Below are 20490 nucleotides of genomic sequence, written 5' to 3' on the forward strand. Positions count from 1 at the left end.
AAGGGTTTACATGTGCGTTATTTATATGCTTCCCGTTCTTAAGTATTTTACTTTGGGTTTGTACACCAGCTTCAAACAGCTGAAAATACAAATATATATTTTTTTGGTTATGGAAAATATATTTCACAGCGGTTTAGATGGTAAAGGCGTGGCCATGCACGCTTCCAACTCAATCATCAAGTTTGCAGACGACACTACAGTGCTAGGCTTGATTACCAACATGACGTGACAGCCTACAGGGAGGAAGTGAGGGCCCTCGGAATGTGGTGTCAGGAAAATAACCTCACACTCAACGTCAACAAAACAAAGGAGATGATCGTGGACTTCAGGAAAGTTTTAAGTTCCTCTGCGTACACATTATGGACAAACTGAAATGGTCCACCCACACAGACAGAGTGGTGAAGAAGGCGCAACAGCGCCTCTTCAACCTCAGGAGGCTGAAGAAATTTGGCTGGTCACCAAAAACACACACAAACTTTTACAGATGCACAATTGTGAGCATCCTGTCGGGCTGTATCACCGCCTGGTACGGCAACTGCTCCGCCCACAACCGTAAGGCTCTCCAGAGGGTAGTGAGGTCTGCACAATGCATCACCGGGGGGAAACTACCTCTACCCCTCCAGGACACCTACACCACCCGATGTCACAGGAAGGCCAAAAATATCATCAAGGACAACAACCACCCAAGCCACTGCCTGTTCACCCCGCTATCATCCAGAAGGCGAGGTCAGTACAGGTGCATCAAAGCTGGGACCGAGACTGAAAAACAGCTTCTAAATTCAGGCTGTAACAACAAAATGTGGATAAATTCTAGGGGTATGAATAATTTCTGAAGGCAGTGTAAACCCACAGACTGCTATCTGCAGCACTACTCTAGCTGCTTGTTAGCTACTGTGGGGAGTGTCTGTATTACCTGGGTCGTGGCAGTGATTGACAGGACGAAGGTAGGAACTGTGGAGCAGCTGAGGTTCAGAAGACGACCCTGAGGGAGAGAAACATTTTATTTGCTATGTGGGAGTATATGTGTATGTGTATGTGTGTGTGTGTGTGTGTGTGTGTGTCCACCTCGGCCAGCAGGATGACCCTCTTGCCATCAGGCCAGATGACATGGTCCACCTGAGAGCGCACTCTCTCCCAGGTCAGCTCTGGGGTCCGCAGGCTCGCCTGGGGAGCAGGTCACACATATCAGCAGACTAACACACTATGCACTCTCAAGCACACTACTAAAAGTTTTAATATGCAGTACATTTTAAACAATCATGAACTTCATTTTCCCTGGAAAGGCTCCGTTGATTTTTACATTCTACTGTAGTCACGAATTGTGTTGTGTTAAAGTTCCTCACCACGTCGATCTCAGTGTTGGAGTGTCCCATGTTGCACACGATGGAGCCGTTCTTCATACGGTCCAGCTGGTCCCTGGTCACCACGTTCTTATTCCCTAGGAGACCACAGGAAAAACACCAGTCTAAAACTACCATCTACATAGAGCTTAGCAGCACAAATTCTCTCGATTAGATGATACAGAGGGCCATGTATGTATGTCAATGCATATATTGATCATGACAGGCATGTACTGGAAGCCCATAGATTAATGTATTTCCATATAAAAGCAGTCCCCTGTACAGAAAGTTGATTACATAAGTAAGGTATTTTGATGTTGTTTACCAGTGCATGTGATGATGATGTCCACCTGACGGATGACCTCATTAAGCTTGACCACCCTGAAGCCATCCATGCTGTTCAAACATGGGGAGAGACGGGTTAGTAAGAACAGATGGGGGTAGACAGGTGCTCTGCCTACAGTAGAGTTGCTTAGTACTGGTCTACCATTCAACTAATAAGGCTCTATTGTTTTATTTAAAAGGTTTAATACGCTGCCATCTAGTTTCTATCATGTTATCCTAATGATGAAAGCCAGTTCAGGTTTTCGGGTTTATATTTTGATGGAGAATTTCTGTTTCAAAGGTTAATCTTAGAGCAGGACAGAGAGACTCCTCTGTCCAGAGGGTTTTGTGGTCTAATTCATGGTGTCATTTCTCTGGGTCAGCAGTGCTCTACATTTGGCACTTTCTGCTTCCAGTTTCCTGTCCCTCACCAGGCCTGCAGGGAGCAAATGGGATCAATCTCTGTGACGTAGACGATGGATCCCATGGCTTTCAGTGCGGCAGTGCAACCTTTCCCAACCTGCAGGGAGAGCATATCGCATTAGAATTACATAATATGATCACATCACATTGACCTCAATCAACAGAACAGGCCACAATGGACCCACAAAAGAACATGCATATCAGTAAACATTGACGTCCACATTAAAAGCTCTATAGAGGCCGATTACTTTAGACTAAATATACAATAACTTAACATGACATGGCATTGAACTCTTCAGTATATAAATGTACAAGTATGTACTGTATAGGTGATTATCATTATACAGAGTGCACATATTTTTTATAGCAGGTTTAGCGTAGCCAGCACAAACACAGTCTCTTCAAACATAACTACATATACAATATGAAAACCCTGTGATGGAAATAAAAAATGTGTGCTATTCTAATAACCAATTTCTGTGTTCATTCAAGTGACTGATTGAACGAATCCTCACTAACAGTATCTGCAATTTGGCAGTACGCCCAAAACCTTTTTTAGAGAAAGGGATATCTCAGTTTTAAGGTCTCAGCTTAGAGAGAAGAAGCATTATGAGGTATTGGTATGTCACATGCATGACCCAGTATTGGTCGATAACATGATTGAAGCAAATGTTAATGATTAATTAATTATAAATAAGCTAAATCATGCAAATATAACTTGTCTGTATATAACAGAACTAACGGAACTGCCCCGGGGGGAGCAACTGAACGACATGTGTACTTTGCATTGAGTTAGTTGGAACCTCTCCAGCACGCTGATAATAAAGAATAATGCATTTTGGATTGACTTCCGAATGTCCCTGTGTAGAATTTCCACGACACCCCCTTACCTCGCCATAACCACAGACAACCACCTGCTTTCCTCCAAACATCACGTCTGTGGTCCTCTTCAGGCTGCAGACAGAAACATGGAGATAGAGACAGGGGAAACATTAAGATACAGGAAGTTGGCCTTTCTATGTTAAGTTGAAACTCCAGAAAGAGTGAAGTGGGCAGTAGCAGTCTATAAAAGCAATTTCCCAGGCCACTGGATCACACAGGCCATGTTGTTAGCCTGATGTATTGGCCTATCGTGTGTGTGTGTGTGTGTGTGTGTGTGTGTGTGTGTGTGTGTGTGTGTGTGTGTGTGTGTGTGTGTGTGTGTAAATAAATAACTCACACACACATATATATACACATACAGTACCAGTCAAAAGTTTGGACACACCTACTCAATCCAGGGTTTTTCTTAATTTATACTATTTTCTACATTGCAAAATAATAGTGAAGACATCAAGGCTATTGAATAACACTTATGGAATCATGTAGTAACCAAAAAAGTGTTAATCAAAATAGATTTTATTTTTGAGATTCTTCAAAGTAGCCACCCTTTGCCTTGAAATGGTTTGGGATGGGTTGGACCGCAGCGTGAAGGAAAAGCAGCCAACAAGTGCTCAGAATATGTGGGAAGTCCTTCAAGACGGTTAGAAAAGCATTCCAGTTGAAGCTGGTTGAGAGAATGCCAAGAGTGCAATTTTGTCATCAAGGCAAAGGGTGGTTACTTTGAAGAATCTAAAATAGAAAACATATTTTGATTTGTTTAACATTTTCTTGGTTACTACATGTTTCCATATGTGTCATTTCATAATTGTGATGTCTTCACTATTATTCTACAATGTAGAAAATAGTAAAAATTAAAACCCTTGAATAAGAGCGTTCAAACTTTTGACAGGTACTATATTTGAGATATATATTTACAGTATTTGATCCACAAAAAAATCAGATACATAGTTAAATATTATATATACAGTTGAAGTCAGAAGTTTACATACACTTAGGTTGGGGTCATTAAAACTCATTTTTCAACCACTCCACAAATGTCTTGTTAACAAACTATAGTTTTGGCAAGTCGGTTAGGACATCTACTTTGTGCATGACACAAGGCATTTTTCCAACAATTGTTTACATACAGATTATTTCACTTATAATTCACTGTATCACAATTCCAGTGGGTCAGAAGTTTACATACAGTAAGTTGACTGTGCCTTTAAACAGCTTGAAAAAATCCAGAAAATGGCTTTAGAAACTTCTGATAGGCTAATTGACATAATTTGAGTCAATTGGAGGTGTACCTGTGGATGTATTGCAAGGCCTACCTTCAAACTCACTGACATCATGGGGAAATCAATTGTAGACCTCCACAAGTCTGGTTCATCCTTGGGAGCAATTTCCAAATGCCTGAAGGTACTACGTTCATCTGTACAAGTATAAACACCATGGGACCATGTAGCCGTCATTCCGCTCTGGAATGAAACGCGTTCTGTCTCCTATAGATGAACGTACTTTGGTGTGAATAGTGCAAATCAATCCCAGAACAACAGCAAAGGACCTTTTGAAGATGCTGGAGGAAACAGGTACAAAAGTATCTATATCTACAGTAAAACGAGTCCTATATCGATATAACCTGAAAGGCTGCTTAGCAAGAAAGAAGCCACTGCTCCAAAACCACCATAAAAAAGCCAGACTATGGTTTGCAACTGCACATGGGGACATATATCGTACTTTTTGGAGAAATGCCCTCTGGTCTGATAAAACAAAAATATAACTGTTTGGCCATAATGACCATCGTTATGCTTGGAGGAAAAAGGGGGAGGCTTGCAAGCCGAAGAACACCATCCCATCCGTGAAGCACGGGGTTGGTAGCATCATGTTGTGGGGGTGCTTTGCTGAAGGAGGGACTGGTGCACTTCACAAAATAGATGGCATCATTTGGAAGGAAAATTATGTTGAAGCAGCATCTCAAGACATCAGTCAGGAAGTTAAAGCTTGGTCACAAATGGGTCTTCCAAATGGACAAGGACCCCAAGCATACTTCCAAAGAAAATTTGTGGGCAGAACTAAAAAAGCGAGCAAGGAGGCCTACAAACCTGACTCAGTTACACCAGCTCTGTCAGGAGGAATGGGCCAAAATTCACCCAACGTATTGGGGGAAGCTTGTGGAAGGCTACCCAAAATGTTTGACCCAAGTTAAACAATTTAAAGGCAATGCTACCAAATACTAATTGAGTGTATGTAAACGTCTGGCCCACTGGGAATGTGATGAAATAAATAAAAGCTGAAATAAATCACTCTCTCTACAATTATTCTGACATTTCAACAATAAAATAAAGTGGTGATCCCAACTGACCTAAGACAGGGAATTTTTACTAGGTTTAAATGTCAGGAATTGTGAAAAACTGAGTTTAAATGTATTTGGCTAAGGTGTATGTAAACTTCCGACTTCAAGTGTATGCACAAAGAGCAGTGAGGTGTCGAAGCGAGGGAACATTCACTTGTATGCTTGAAAGGTACATTTAACACCTACCCATCCAAGATAGACTCTCTGCAGCAGTAGAGGTTGTCAAACTTCTGCTTTGTCACAGAGTCATTTACATTCATGGCTGGCACACACAGCTTGCCTGCTTTGGACAGCTGGTACAACCTTTAAGGCAAAGAGAAAGTAACTAAGTAACTAAGCTCAGATTTACCTGTTGGTCTTATGAACATGTATGATTGAGAATGTATTATAATCAGAAATAAAACCACCTGTGGACCCCGGTCACACTCTCCTCCACAATGCCCCTGATCTTCTTGAAGCCGTTGGGGTATTTCTTATACACCCAGTGAGTCAAGTCCCCTCCGTCATCAAGAATCTACCACAGACACAGCAAGAAGAGATAACATTCTCAACAAACAGTGACAACACGCAAACACATATCAGTAACACAAAATGGTCAACAAATGCGTTTGTCTTGCTGTTAAAGGAGGGTAATTGACAAGAGTTCTATGGGTACCATGTTAGGCTGCCACCCCTCCATGTTGATGCACCTGTTGATACACCACCAGAAGTCATCCTCCGATTCCCCCTTCCAGGCGAAAACAGCCACACCTGCAGAAATGACAAGGTAGTTGGGGGAATAAAATGGGTTTAGAAATTACAATATTTCTCCAGATCAGACATATGTCGCAACAAATATAGAAGCTAAGGCCCTTTTTAAACAGCAGCACAGGGTCCTGAGCCATTAACAAGTTAAGACCCTTCATTCTAGAGAGAGCAGAACCGATGACGTTTGAACACACAATGCTTGATGTCCGTATAATCTGTTGTAAAGTCATTAATATAACGACCTGCAGTTTAACTCTAGACATCTGGACCTGCACAACGGTCCAACCACAACACCAAAGAGCCTAGAACAGCCCCTGCCTCTGTAGGCTCCTCCAGGTAGACTTACTCGTTGGTATCGTGGCAAGGAAACAAAACACAAAGTGGATTCAACTTCTTTAGGAAAACAGCCTTAATGTTGGAAACAAACATTATGTTGTCATCCAGAGTCATATGTATTTATTTTCCAAGCTATAGCACACAATAATTTACTTACAGCAGGTTTTTAATGATCAAAGAGTAATGTCTGCTTCGTGTTTTCATTTTTTCCATGGAAAGAATATTGCAATACTGGTATCGTCCCGGCCCTACTAAACACTTCAGCTCTCTACCATTAAAGCCCACTTCACACCCTCATAAATCACTCAGGAAACGGGTGTCAATAGCAGCCAGAACTACCAGTATTGACATCAGTATTGAACAATCATGTAGGATTTAAGCTACACTAGTTTATCGGGGTTAGCTTCACTGTAGGCCTATTCACCTATACTGGTATGTGTGTCACTATACTGCTATTTGTGTCATGACCAATTGTCGTGAACTGACCTAACCTTTGAATATTTAACATTGTGTTATAAAGCCTGCATTATGATGTTATAAGCATGGCAGAAACAGAGGGCCTGAGTAAATATGTTTATTTATTTATTTATTTATTTATGTGGATTAGCTTCAGCAGAAACAGCAGCTACTTTTCCTGGGGTCCACAAAAAAAAGAACAAGTAACAAAATACTGATAGATCCGGACAGTCACAAATTTAAAATATAAAGATATACAAACAATACAACAACAAAAATGTGTGTTTGTCTCCACTTATAGTCCCTGTCGTTCAATAAGATGTTGTTTAATACGTTTTTTAAAATGGTAATTTTGTTGTTTGCTTGAGTAAATGGAGATAGGAGTGCTGATAGCTACTTTGAGGTAAAATGTACTTTTACTATGACAGTAAAATGTGGTTTTCACACCGTGCCATCTTAAGATGAATGCACTAACTGTCAGTCTCTCTGGATAAGAGCGTCTGCTAAATGACTAAAATGTTAACTTGTGTCAATTATGCGTCTGCTTTGAATCTATGGTGACTTTGTGTGAAGTAAATACGCTGGGCTAAAGGCTTCCATGTGAAAACCTGTTTGAATAATGAGCCATTTTATTTTTTGCTAATCTGTTGCTGTGCATGTTGTGTATTTTGTGGCATTGCATTAGTGCCGACATTGGGGAAAATGTCAGTAATTTCCAGGTCGTCATTACATTTTTTCTGGAAATGTGAAGTGATCCCGGTTACCCATGTTAATCCCTACTTGGTGGCCAAAAGCAGCACCCCAAAAGAAGAGGCTTTAGATGAGGCAAGTGAATTTGCAACTAAAACAGTTCAACAACATCTGACATGAGATCCTCTCTAAGCTTTACGGAAATATGGCTCTGAATATATACAACACCCCATAGGCATTCCTGTATTTTCTGTAGATATACAAGGATATGTCTGTTCTTTAAACCAAGAGGCTAGGTCTCTTGTCTCTAAAGCTGTTATCCAGTTATTTTTAGGAGAGGACCAGACATCAGGTAATAACTGGAGCAGGACAGAAGGCCTTCTGGTAATTTCCACCCCAGAGAGAGCAGAGCAGGCAGGCCGAAACAGAAGCTGCCAGAGGACAGCTCCATAAAGACCAACTGTTTATTAGAAATAGATACTGTGACAGATGTCGCTTTACACAATGATGTGGGAAAGGGAGGGCTTACGTAAAAATATAATTACCAGAAAATAAAGTGGTACAGAAAAAAAAAACTATCCTAAGCCCTGCTAATGAATTGGAGGAGTGGGGAGATTTTGAAAGCTCTATGATTATTCTGCCATGCTACTCGTCCCATATGACCATACAGCTAGAAACATGTTATACAGTACCTGGGCTTACCTCTATTCTACTGACAGTTAACCTCCTATCTAGTCCTCAAATCCCTGCATCTTTATCTGTGTGTACAGTGCATTTGAAAAGTATTTTTCCACTTTGTTACATTACAGCCTTATTGTAAAACATACAGTACCCCATAATGATAAAGCGAACACAGGTTTAGAATATTTTCAAACAGAAATACCTTATTTACATAACTATTCAGACCTTTTGCTATGAGACTCGAAATTGAGCTTAGCTGCATCCTGTTTCCATTGATCTTCCTTGATGTTTCTACAACTTGTTTGGAGTCCACCTGTGGTAAATTCAATTGATTGGACATGATTTGGAAAGTCACACACCTGTCTATATAAAGGTCCTACAGTTGACAGTGCATGTCAGAGCAAAAACCAAGACATGAGGTCAAAGGAATTGTCCGTGGAGCTTCGAGACAGGATTGATGGGAGAACTTTCCAGAAGGACAACCATCTCTGCAGCATTCCACCAATCAGGCCTTTAAGGAATTGTCCGTAGAGCTTCGAGACAGGATTGATGGGAGAACTTTCCAGAAGGACAACCATCTCTGCAGCATTCCACCAATCAGGCCTTTAAGGAATTGTCCGTAGAGCTTCGAGACAGGATTGATGGGAGAGCTTTCCAGAAGGACAACCATCTCTGCAGCATTCCACCAATCAGGCCTTTATGGCCAGACAAAAGCCACTCCTCAGTAAAATGCATATGACAGCCCACGTGGCGTATGCCAAAAGGCACATAAAGGACTCTCAGACCATGAGAAACAAGATTTTCTGGTCTGATGAAGCCAAGATTGAACCCTTTGGCCTGAATGCCAAGTGCCACATCTGGAGGAAACCTGGCACCATCCCTACGGTGAAGCATGGTGGTGGCAGCATCATGCTGTGGGGATGTTTTTCAGCGGCAGGGACTGGGAGACAAGTCAGGATCGAGGGAAAGATGAATAGATCAAAGTAGAGAAGTCATTGGTGAAAACCTGCTCCAGAGGGCTCAGGTCCTCAGACTGGGGCGAAGGTTAACCTTCAAACAGGACCACGACACAGCAAAGACAACGCAGGAGTGGCTTCGGGACAAGTCTCTGAATGTCCTTGAGTGGCCCTGCCAGCGCCCAGGCATTGAACCCGATCGAACATCTCTGGAGAGACCTGAAAATAGCTGTGTAGTGATGCTCCCCATCCAACCTGACAGAGCTTGATAAGATCTGCAGAGAAGAAATGGGAGAAACTCCCTAAATACAGGTGCTAAGCTTGTAGCGTCATACCCAAGAAGACACAAGGCTGTAATCACTCCCAAAGGTGCTTCAACAAAGTACTGAGTAAATACCTTTATTTATTTATTTTTTATTTATCTAGGCAAGTCAGTTAAGAACAAATTCTTATTTAGAATGACGGCCTACAACGGCCAAACTCAGACGACTACTGTGCACCGCCGTATTGAACTCCCAATCACGGCTTGTTGTGATACAGCCTGGTTGTGATATAACTTATGTAAATGTAATACTTCAGTTTTTTATTTCACTTTGTTATTATGTGGTATTGTGTGTAGATCGATGAGGAGAAAAAAACTATTTCATCCATAGAATAAGTCTGTAACGGAAAAAAATGTGGAAAAAGTCAAGGGGTCTGAATACTTTACAAATGCACTGTATATACCTACGTACAACTATCTATCTACTCCCTTCATCTGGTCAAGTCAGTAGGTTTCTGGCAGGCTTGCTGTATGTACGGTATGAAGATTGCTGGCATAACTCACACGTATAAAATATCAACACTGCTGAGAGTGGGTTGTAAATGGTCAGAGGATACTGTGTTTGTAGGACAAGTTAATCAGCCCACAGCCTATGCACCAGTTCTTCTCCCAGCTTGAGCTGTGTGACCGGTGATATTTACTGTAATGCAGTCTGAATCTGTTGTGAACTGCTCAGGCTAACAGGCTGTGAAAAGCAAAAAGATCCCGCTACGAAAACACATATACTTAACAAACACCCAGAAACCTAAGAGATATGCGTGTCTTGGTGCTGTAGTTCATTGACTAGAAGGCAAGTCTGATGTTCTCTGTGTTTTCCAGGACTTTATTGAGAACATCTCCGAAATGTCTCTTTAGTTTCAAACGGCACAGGGAAGCAAATCACCCCCAACATTTAGCCCGCTCATGTAATTAATTACATATTAATACGAGTTAATGTATATTATGCAGAAATAGTACCAATTAATATGAATGTGATGAAACACAACTTTCAAAAACCTCTTATGAAGTACAGTCAGTCTCTCATTCTGTTCCACATAGAAGCCATTACTGTAACAAAGCTGTAAAGTAGTCATGTTGAAAGCTTCTACTTACCGATCTCTGAGAGGGCAGCTGCCACCTCGTTCTGTGTGGAGTAGATGTTACAGGCTGTCCAGCGACACTGGGCCCCCAGTGCCACCAGAGTCTCAATCAACACCTGAGTGCAGAGCGAGGAGGTTGAATGAGAGGAACAAGGAACAAGAACAATACAGAGATGTACAGGTAATATTTTGTATCATAAATAGCTAATGGGCAATACAGAACACAAAAGAGAGCAGACCATTCAATATATTTAGCCTACTGTATATACAGTACCAGTCAAAAGTTCGGACACCTACTCATTCAAGGGTTTTTCTTTTTTTACAATTTTCTAGATTGTAGAATAATAGTGAAGACATCAAAACTATGAAATAAATCATATGGAATCATGTACCGGTACCCCCTGTATATAGCCTTGTTATTGTTATGTAAATGTTTTGTGTTCTTTTTTGATTGATTAGATTTTTTCCCCTTTTGTTTATTGCTTGAACTGCATTGTTCGTTAAGGACTTGTAAATAAATATTTCAAGGTAAGGTCTAAACTTGTTGTAGACCTTACCGAGCTGGTCACGGGTGCACCTCAGCCACGCTCAAGATCCCAAGGTCCTAAACGATATCATAACCACCATCGATAAAAAAACAGTACTGTGCAGCCGTCTTCAACGATCAGGCCAAGGCTTTCGACTCTGTCAATCACCGTATTCTTATCGGCATACTCAACAGCCTTGATTTCTCTAATGACTGCCTCGCCTGGTTCATTAACTACTTCTCAGATAGAGTTCAGTGTGTCAAATAGGAGGGCCTGTTGTCCGGACCTGTGGCAGTCTCTATGAGGGTGCCACAGGGTTCAATTCTCGGGACGACTCTTTTCTCTGTATATATATCAATGATGTCGCTCTTGCTCCAGGTAATTCTTTGATTCACCTCTACGCAGACGACACCATTCTGTATACATCTGGCCCTTCTTTGGACACTGTCTTAACAAACCTCCAAACAAGCTTCAATGCCATACAACACTCCTTCCATCTGCACATCTATCACTCCAGTGCTAATGCTAAATTGTCATTACTTCACCACTGTGGCCTATTTATTGCCTTACCATCCCATCTGGTTTGCGCTTACACCTCCAGGCTGTGTAAGGCCTATTTGACCAAGGAGAGTGATGGAGTACTGCATCAGATGACCTGACCTCCACAATCGCCCAACCTCGACCCAATTTAGTTGGTTTGGGATGAGTTGGACTGCAGAGTTAAAGAAAAGCAGCCAACAAGTGCTCAACATATGTGGGAACTCCTTCAAGACTGTTGGAAAAGCATTCCAGGTGAAGCTGTTTGGGAAAATGTCAAGCGTGTGCAAAGCTGTGTTCAAAGGTAAAGGGTGGCTACTTTGAAGAATCTAAAATAGAAAATATATTTTGATTTGTTTAACACTTTTCTGCTTACTACATAATTCCATGTGTTATTTCATAGTTTTGATGTCTTTACTATTATTCTACAATGTAGAAAATAGTAAAAAATGATTAAAAACCCTTGAATGAGTAGCTGTGTCCAAACTTTTGACTAACACTGTAAATATATAATAGCAAATTAACAGCACCAATATATTAAATCTTAGACACTAACAGGTTATAAAGCCTTGTTCACGCTGCAGGACTTAATGCTCAAATCAGTTTTATTTTTCAAATATGTTTTGGACTACTGACTGTCCAAACAGTAAGTTACAAGTGACCAAATCGGATGTGAGTCCAGAGAGCAGTCATTTGCGAACAAGGCTACACTAGTTGTCATAGTAACAACATGTGTGAGTGTGCTGGGGTGTAGGCTGATTGGTGGTTGCGCTTGTGCTTCCTATCACTCAGAAGTTATATAGCAGGCTAAGGTGACAACAATGCCTGCCATGGACATTTCCCAGTTGTTTTGAATGTTCAAAATCCTAGGGAAAGAACACTTTTAAAGCCTCAAAGGATAAGATTTTTGGCCACAGCAGTCGGCCAACTAGGTAGCTGTTAAGCTTCTAGCGCATTCACTCATTTGTTTGAAAACAATAAACAAGCTAGTTAGCTACCACATGTTCTTGTCAAATTGTCAACAGAATATCTAGCAAGCGAAAATATATGCTGAATAACAGTCTAAAAACCACTTCAGGACAAATAAATCAGATTTGACTGTTCAGACAAGTCACATGGCCAGGAATCAGATACGAAGGTGGTTTGAAATGTGGCTTGAAATATCTGATTATGTGCTTTTTGGCTGTTCAGACTGCAGGAAAAAGAACAGATTCAAATCAGATATGCAAATAAATAGAATTCGAGTCACTTCAAACCGCCAATGTGAACAAGGCTTTAGAGACGCTGTACATTATTTATGGACTGTCATGAGATGAGCCAGCTATCATTTTTAGTCACAGAGCAAAATGTAGCAGAGCAGTGGTGGTTAGGTACAGTAGAGATACTGTTGGAAGAAAGATCATACTGCAGTCATGGCACTGATATTTGAGTATGTAGCCTAAGTAAGGGAGAGATATTTCACTGCAGCAAAGCTTGGGTAATGGAAACAGTGTAAGTTAGTGTAAACAACAGGGCGAACTTGGTTACTGAAGAAGCCTCTGTGACCTTGAAATCCTACTTCATTAGGAGAAAGATGCCCCCGTGTAGCCTTGGCATTATGATAGGTAAGACAGGGATAGTTATCTTACTGCAGTCTGGGCAGTGATGTGAGTGCAGCCAACGATTTTAGCCCCAGCAAGTGGCTTCTCTCCCTGGGCTCTCTTCCTGAGCGAGATTAATGCTGACATATCTGTGAGGAGAGAGCGAGCAAGCGACCAAGAGAGAGAGAGAGAAGGGAGTGAGAAAGTGGGGTGATAAAGAGAGCAAAGGAGATGGAGCGAGAGAGAGGGAGAGAAAGTGATCCCAAAACTTGATAGCCACATTCAGAGTAGACACCAGAAAAGTGGTCTGACTATAAAGACCTTCCCACAAATATCTCTCATAATTGAGGGTCTCAAAGAATTTCCTGCATCAGTACCTTCTTAGCTCCATAAAATCAAATGCCCTAAAATAAGCGATGCCATCTGCAACCTGCCAATTCATTAGAGGATGAACACTCCATATCAAGCTCTGGGGTTGTGCTGACAGTGTTATGGGTGTAGATTAAGCTGCAACGCGACACCAATAAAATACACTTACTCATCCTTACACTGTAACAATTGATCCCAGTGCTCAATTTATTATGTCCCGTTTCCAGCAAAGGATGGATTTGAAATTATACAATGACTATGGGGTTAACTGTCAGCTTTCATTTTAGGTTATTTTCATCCATACCGGGTGAACCATTTAGAAATTACAGCACTTTTTGTACATAGTCTCTTGCTCCCCCCCCCACCCCATTTTAGGGGTTCAAAAGTAAATGTACTTATATGTTTATTAAAGTAGTTAATAGGTAAGTATTTGGTCCCATACTCATAGTCATTGCATGCTACATCAAGTTTGTGACTCTACTCCGCTATTTGTTTTGGTTGTGTTTCAGATTATTATGTGCCCAATAGAAATGAATGGTAAAGAATAATAATTCTGGAGTCACTTTTATTGTAATTAAGAATATAATGTTTCTAAACACTTCTCCATTAATGTGGGATGCTACCATGATTACTGACCATCCTGAATGAATTGTGAATAATGATAAGGGAGAAAGTTAGAGGTATAAATATCCTACACCCCCCCCCCCCCCCCCCAAAAAAATGCTAACATCCCCTCTTATTGTAATGGTGAGAGGTTAGCCTATTTTGGGGGTTTCTAACTTTCTCACTCATCATGCATCCAACAAGTTTGAGTCACAAGCTTGATGTAATCATTACGTGCTAGGAATATGGGACCAACTAATAAAAACTAATTTAATACACATGAATTTGTCCCAATATGGGCCTCCCAGGTGGCGCAGTGGTTAAGGGCGCTGTACTGCAGCGCCAGCTGTGCCATCAGAGTTCCTGGGTTCGCGCCCAGGCTCTGTCGTAACCGGCCGCGACCGGGAGGTCCGTGGGGCGACCGGGAGGTCCGTGGGGCGACGCACAATTGGCCTAGCGTCGCCCGGGTTAGGGCTTGGTCGGTAGGGGTGTCCTTGTCTCATCGCGCACCAGCGACTCCTGTGGCGGGCTGGGCGCAGTGTGCGCTAACCAAGGTGGCCAGGTGCACGGTGTTTCCTCCGGCGCATTGGTGCGGCTGGCTTCCGGGTTGGATGCGTGCTGTGTTAAGAAGCAGTGCGGCTTGGTTGGGTTGTGTATCGGAGGACGCATGACTTTCAACCTTCGTCTCTAGCGATGAGACAACATAGTAGCTACTACAACAATTGGATACCACGAAATTGGAGAGAAAAAGGGGTAAAAAAAAATTTTTCAAAAGAATTTGTCCCAATACTTTTGGTTCCCTAAAATGGGGCCAATGACAAAAAGTGCTGTAATTTCTAAATAGTTGAAAATACCCAACTTAAAGCTGACAGTCTACACTTTAACCTTATAGTTGTTGTATAATTTCAAATCCAAAGTCTGGAGTACAGAGCCAAAACAACAAAAAATGTGTCACTGTCCCAACACTTTTGGAGCTCACTATGTTTCTCTCTCTCTCTGATGTGATGTAGTTGCACTTCGAATGACTGATCAGCGAAACCAGAGAAAAGCCTAATAATACGACACAGCAGTCGTTTCTGAATCCCTTAAGAGCAGAAGCCATATCTGCAGACAGATTGACCTCAACCAATCTAAATATACATAACAATCTTAATACAGATAACAAGCTAGACTCTAGCTGCTGGAGTATTTCAGTTATGCACAGAACTGAGCGATGCTGTTCTTTCTTATGACAGACTCTCCCCTCCAATCAGTGTCTCTGTCAATCTGACTTGGCCAATCCTTGCCTTGGAGGGTGAGACTCTAGTACATTTCCGCGCAACAGACCCAAAGTCCTGGCAAGAGCAATATTTAGATGTAAATATACTTTACTGTCCCTTGTTCACAGAAATGTATTTGTTGCTCATTGCAACCTGATTGACGCCAGTAGTGGTTTAATTGACATTTCCCGATATTACCTAGGATCAAAGAGCCTTACCCATTGAGTCGCCTAAGAGATTCATGCCATAAGACAGCAAATTTCAAGAACATGCTTTAAATAACCAACAACCAGTACTACTTATACCTGGGAGCACCCTTGGGATGTTGACGTTTATCACTGGTCACTGATTGTCTTGTATTGTTCTTTGTGTGAGAGGTGACAGGTCACAGAACCATGTTATCCTACCTTGTTCTGCAATCTCAATCTCGCGGCGACCAAATTCGGCATGTTTGATGTTCTTCACACAGAAGTCGTTGGTGCCCTTGGAATTGACCTGTATTTTGTCCCGTGGTGAAGTTTCATCGTCAGAGCTGTCCGTGTAGGACGCAGCTGAGAAATCAGACCGATAGGAAAGGTCAGCAAGAAAGGGGTCAAGCAATCCATTCATAGCTGTGTGCTTGTGTGTGTATAGTACCTGAACTGTAGCTGTCGGTGGATGACTGAGAGATCGATCGAGACAGGGAGCGTCGTCCTGCCTTGGTAGGAAACCTGCTGAACTCTTGCTTGTCTTCCACAAACTGGATTTACTGAAGGAGCAAAAGAGAGTACAATTTATACATCCCTAACTTCAATTCACTTGAAACATGGATCAAAAGATTAGAAGATCTGGTCTCAAGAAATCACCCTACACCTATAAGAATAACAATACTTTCCATGTAACAGTAGCCTAAAGGTATTCCATTGCTAATAGATCTGTACATCAGGGGTGTAGTATATATGTATGTCAGCCTTGAGATAGAAATGAACAGATTCCTTATTCTGAGAGAGCACTAGAATTTTGAATGCTTTCACAGATAAACCACTGTGGTGTGCTTTTGGAGCTGAATTGGGTATGTGCTTGTGGCCTAGTTTGTTTACATGCAGACTTGTCTTAAAGTGGAGAGGAGAGAGTGAAGTGTGATAGTTACTTAGGATTACCTTGATATGTGTCAGTGTACTATCTTGAAAAGGTGAGCTTCTATATTTATTGCATGGAATCCAAAATAAACGTGTTATGTAACCCAAAATACTGCTGTTAATTGAAAAGTGAAGTCACTTCTAACTATAAAACTGGCCAACTGGACAAACCATGGAAATTGTACTTGGAATAATAGCCTACCGAAGGTGGTTCCCCTTCCCGTTTTGGTGGCGCTTGGCGGTCCTTTGTAGACGAGATTCTCAGGGACCTGCACGGGCAGGGAGTGTTTGTTTATATCGATGACATTCTGATCTACTCAGCCACCAGCGCCGCGCATGTGTCTCTGGTATGCAAGGTGCTTGGTATACTGCTGGAGCATGACCTATAGGTCAAGGCTGAGAAGTGTGTGTTCTCCAAACGAGCCGTCTCCTTCCTGGGTTATTGCATTTCCACCTCGGGGGTGGTGATGGAATGTGACCACATTAAGGCCGTGCGTAATTGGCCGACCACGGTAAAGGAGGTGCAGCAGTTTTGGGGTTTTGCCAACTACTACCGGAGGTTTATCCGGGGTTTTGGCCAGGTAGCGGCTCCCATTACCTCACTGCTGAAGGGGGGCCTGGTGCGTTTGCGGTGGTCAGCAGAGGCGGACAGAGCTTTCAACAGGTTGAAGGCGCTGTTTACGGATGCACCCGTGTTGGCGCACCCGGACCCCTCTCTAGCATTCATAGTGGAGGTGGACGTGTCCGAGGCTGGGGTGGGTGCCGTGCTATCACAGCGCTCGGGTACGCCACCAAAACTCCGCCCCTGCGCTTTCTTCTCGAGGAAGCTCATTCCAGCGGAGCGTAACTATGATGTGGGGGACCCGGAGTTGTTAGCGGTGGTCAGGGATCTGAAGGTGTGGAGACACTGGCTTGAGGGGGCTAAGCACCCCTTTCTCATCAGGACCGACCACCAGAATCTGGAGTATATTCGGGCAGCTAGGAGACTGAACCCACATCAGGCAAGGTGGGCCATGTTCTTCACCCGATTACGTTTTACGTTGTCATATAGACCGGGCTCCCAGAACGTAAAGGCTGATGCACTGTGCCGCCTTTACGACACGGAGGATCGGTCCACCGAGCCTACTCCCATCCTTCCCGCCTCGAGGCTGATGGCACCAGTGGTATGGGAGGTGGACTTGGACATTGAGCGGGCGTTACGGGCGGAGCCCGCGCCTCCTCAATGTCTGGCTGGGCGGAAGTACGTGCCGCTTGGTGTCCGGGACCAACTGATTCGGTGGGCTCACGTACTACCCTCCTCGGATCGCCCTGGGGTGGCAAGGACAGTAGGGAGCCTCCTGGAGAGGTATTGGTGGTCCACCTTGGCTAGGGACGTTAGGGTTTATGTCTCCAGAGTAAGGCTCCTAGGCACCTTCCTAGAGGGACGTTATAACCCCTCCCCGTTCCACAACGGCCATGGTCGCACCTATCCGTAGATTTCCTGACCGATCTCCCCCCGTCTCAGGGGAACACTACGGTTGGGTGATTGTGGATCGGTTCTCTAAGTCCTGCCGTCTCCTCCCGTTGCCCGGTCTCCCTACAGCCCTACAGACTGCGGAGGCATTATTCACCCACGTCTTCCGGCACTACGGGGTGCCGGAGGACATCGTCTCTGATCGGGGTCCCCAGTTCACGTCCCGGGTATGGAGGGCGTTCATGGAGCGTCTGGGGGTCTCGGTCAGCCTGACCTCCAGTTATCACCCCGAGAGTAATGGGCAGGTGGAGAGAGTGAACCAGGAGGTGGGTAGGTTTCTGCGGTCGTATTGCCAAGACCGGCCAGGGGAGTGGGCGAGATACATCCCCTGGGCTGAGATGGCCCAGAACTCACTACGCCACTCCTCTACTAACGTGTCCCCATTTCAGTGTGTGTTGGGGTACCAGCCAGTCCTGGCACCATGGCATCCGAGCCAGACCGAGGCTCCTGCGGTGGAGGAATGGGTGCAGCGCTCCAAGGAGACCAGGAGGGACATCCAGGAATCCCTCCAACAAGCCAGTGGACGGCAGAAAAGGAGTGCTGACCGCCACCGCAGTGAGGCGCCCGTGTTTATACCGGGGGACAGGGTCTGGCTCTCGACCCGAAACCTACCCCTCCGCTTGCCCTGCTGGAAGCTGGGGCCGCAGTGAGTCCTTCAAAGTCCTGAGGAGAATAAACGAGGTGTGTTATCGATTACAACTCCCTTCCTATTATCGCATTAACCCCTCGTTTCATGCGTCTCTCCTCAGGCCGGTGGTAGCTGGTCCCCTACAGGACTGTGAGGTGCCGGACCTGCCTCCTCCCCCTCTGGACATTGAGGGGTCCCCGGCATACACAATACGGGCCATTCTGGACTCGAGACACCGGGTGAGGGGCCTGCAGTACCTCGTGGACTGGGAGGGGTACAGTCCGGAGGAGAGGTGCTTGGTACCGGTGGGGGACATTTTGGATCCGTCAATGTTAAGGGTTTTGACCCTCCGGTCAACCTCGAGGCCGGTGTCAACGCGCTGCTGGAGCCGCGCGCTGACACCGCGTCACGACTCCTTCCCGTTCGGGTGGCGCTCGGCGGTCGTCGTCGCCGGCCTACTAGCTGCCACTGATTCTTTCCTCCCCCTCCTTGCCTGTTCATTGGTTACACCTGTTATGTACTGTGGTGATTAGTTGGGCTTTATTAGCCAGCCGGCCCGCCTGTTCTTTGTGCGGGATTGTTTGTGTGACATTTGTGCATGTTTGAGACTAACATGTTTTTTCCTGTTCGCGGGTTTTGCTGGACTGTTTTAGTTCCCGTGTTTGGGGCATTTGTTTTTGTGAGCGCCCAGTGTTTTGTGGGGTGGCCTATGTTCACTGTGTGTGCATTAAAAGAGCACTTCCTTGAACTCTCTGTTTCCTGCTCCTGACTTTGCACCCACTACACCCAGATCGTTACACCTTGCCAGATCAGAGGAACTTCAAAAGTTCAAAAGCCATATTTAGTGGTGTGTGACATCTTGCACCTTAGAAGAGGCTTAGCATAGAAATAAGAGTTCCACTGAACTGGCAAGGCTATTATTCCAAGTACAATTTCCATGGTGTGTCCAGTTGGCCAGTTTTATAGTTTTTGAGGAACAAGAAATAGGCCTATAAAGCAGGACTCTCCAACCTTTTTCCTGGAGAGCTACCATCCCGTAGGTTTTTGTTCCAATCCTAATCTTGCGCACCGGATTAAAATAATCAGATGGTTGATAAACCAAATGAAGTTGGTTACAACTGGTGTTGAAACAAAAACCCAGAAACAGGGTTGGAGAGCCCTGCTATACACTAGAAATAAAAATGGGTTAAAGAGATTATCTGGTGAGATTCAGAGATTCTCTGGTGCTTTTGTATACTTTTTAGCCAGTAGTTATGAAAGTAGCACTCACGAGCCAAAAGTGGTACCCGATAATGGTGTACTACATATGTGCACCACATCATTGCGCTCTCTTGCTCTGCTGTGTATGCATCTTACAAGCAGTCACTCAAATGACAAGGGGTTGAAACTCATTAGCAAGAACTCGAATTGCTAGGGGGCTGGCCCATGCGGTGGAAAATGTCGTGGCACAGCTTCTAGTAAAGTTCTTCAAAACTAGGAATTTCGTGGCTCACTGAGGTAAGAAGTAATTCTTCAAGGTTATTGTAGTTAACAAAAACTGAAACTGAAAAAAAAACTGGAAAAATGTTAGTAAACTGAAATAGAAATAAAAAACAAACTATGCCGAAATGATTATCGTTGTCTGTAAAACAAACTAAAATAAAACCATCAAATTGTTTATTTTTTTCCTTTTAAACATAAAAAAAATCTAAAAATGGGGTTTAAGCTTTATTTCGAATGGGGTTTTCGAGCTTCTGAATATGACGGGTAAATATTGCCAGTAGATGCCGAGGTTTCAAATAGGTC

The 20490-nt window shown here is 43.6% G+C and overlaps 1 protein-coding gene across 2 annotated transcripts in view; it reads right to left on the reverse strand.

Moving 5' to 3' along the window:
* Positions 1 to 20490, reverse strand: part of LOC139371109 (S-adenosylhomocysteine hydrolase-like protein 1) — a 62553-nt gene that overhangs the window by 6465 nt on the left and 35598 nt on the right. The window contains exons 2-14 of one of the 2 annotated variants that reach the window (XM_071111185.1): positions 16083 to 16194; positions 15854 to 15997; positions 13264 to 13364; positions 10585 to 10687; positions 5960 to 6054; positions 5712 to 5818; positions 5491 to 5607; positions 2978 to 3041; positions 2096 to 2184; positions 1666 to 1736; positions 1344 to 1438; positions 1066 to 1164; positions 914 to 982 (exon numbers count right to left, since the gene is read on the reverse strand). In XM_071111185.1, coding sequence (XP_070967286.1) covers positions 914 to 982; positions 1066 to 1164; positions 1344 to 1438; positions 1666 to 1736; positions 2096 to 2184; positions 2978 to 3041; positions 5491 to 5607; positions 5712 to 5818; positions 5960 to 6054; positions 10585 to 10687; positions 13264 to 13362 — 1008 coding nt within the window. In that variant the 5' untranslated portion in view covers positions 13363 to 13364; positions 15854 to 15997; positions 16083 to 16194. The remainder of the gene's footprint in view (positions 1 to 913; positions 983 to 1065; positions 1165 to 1343; positions 1439 to 1665; positions 1737 to 2095; positions 2185 to 2977; positions 3042 to 5490; positions 5608 to 5711; positions 5819 to 5959; positions 6055 to 10584; positions 10688 to 13263; positions 13365 to 15853; positions 15998 to 16082; positions 16195 to 20490) is intronic. The other variant, XM_071111186.1, reaches the window with a different exon arrangement.

Source organism: Oncorhynchus clarkii, chromosome 17 (genome assembly GCF_045791955.1).
Source record: "Oncorhynchus clarkii lewisi isolate Uvic-CL-2024 chromosome 17, UVic_Ocla_1.0, whole genome shotgun sequence".
Lineage (NCBI taxonomy): Eukaryota > Metazoa > Chordata > Actinopteri > Salmoniformes > Salmonidae > Oncorhynchus > Oncorhynchus clarkii.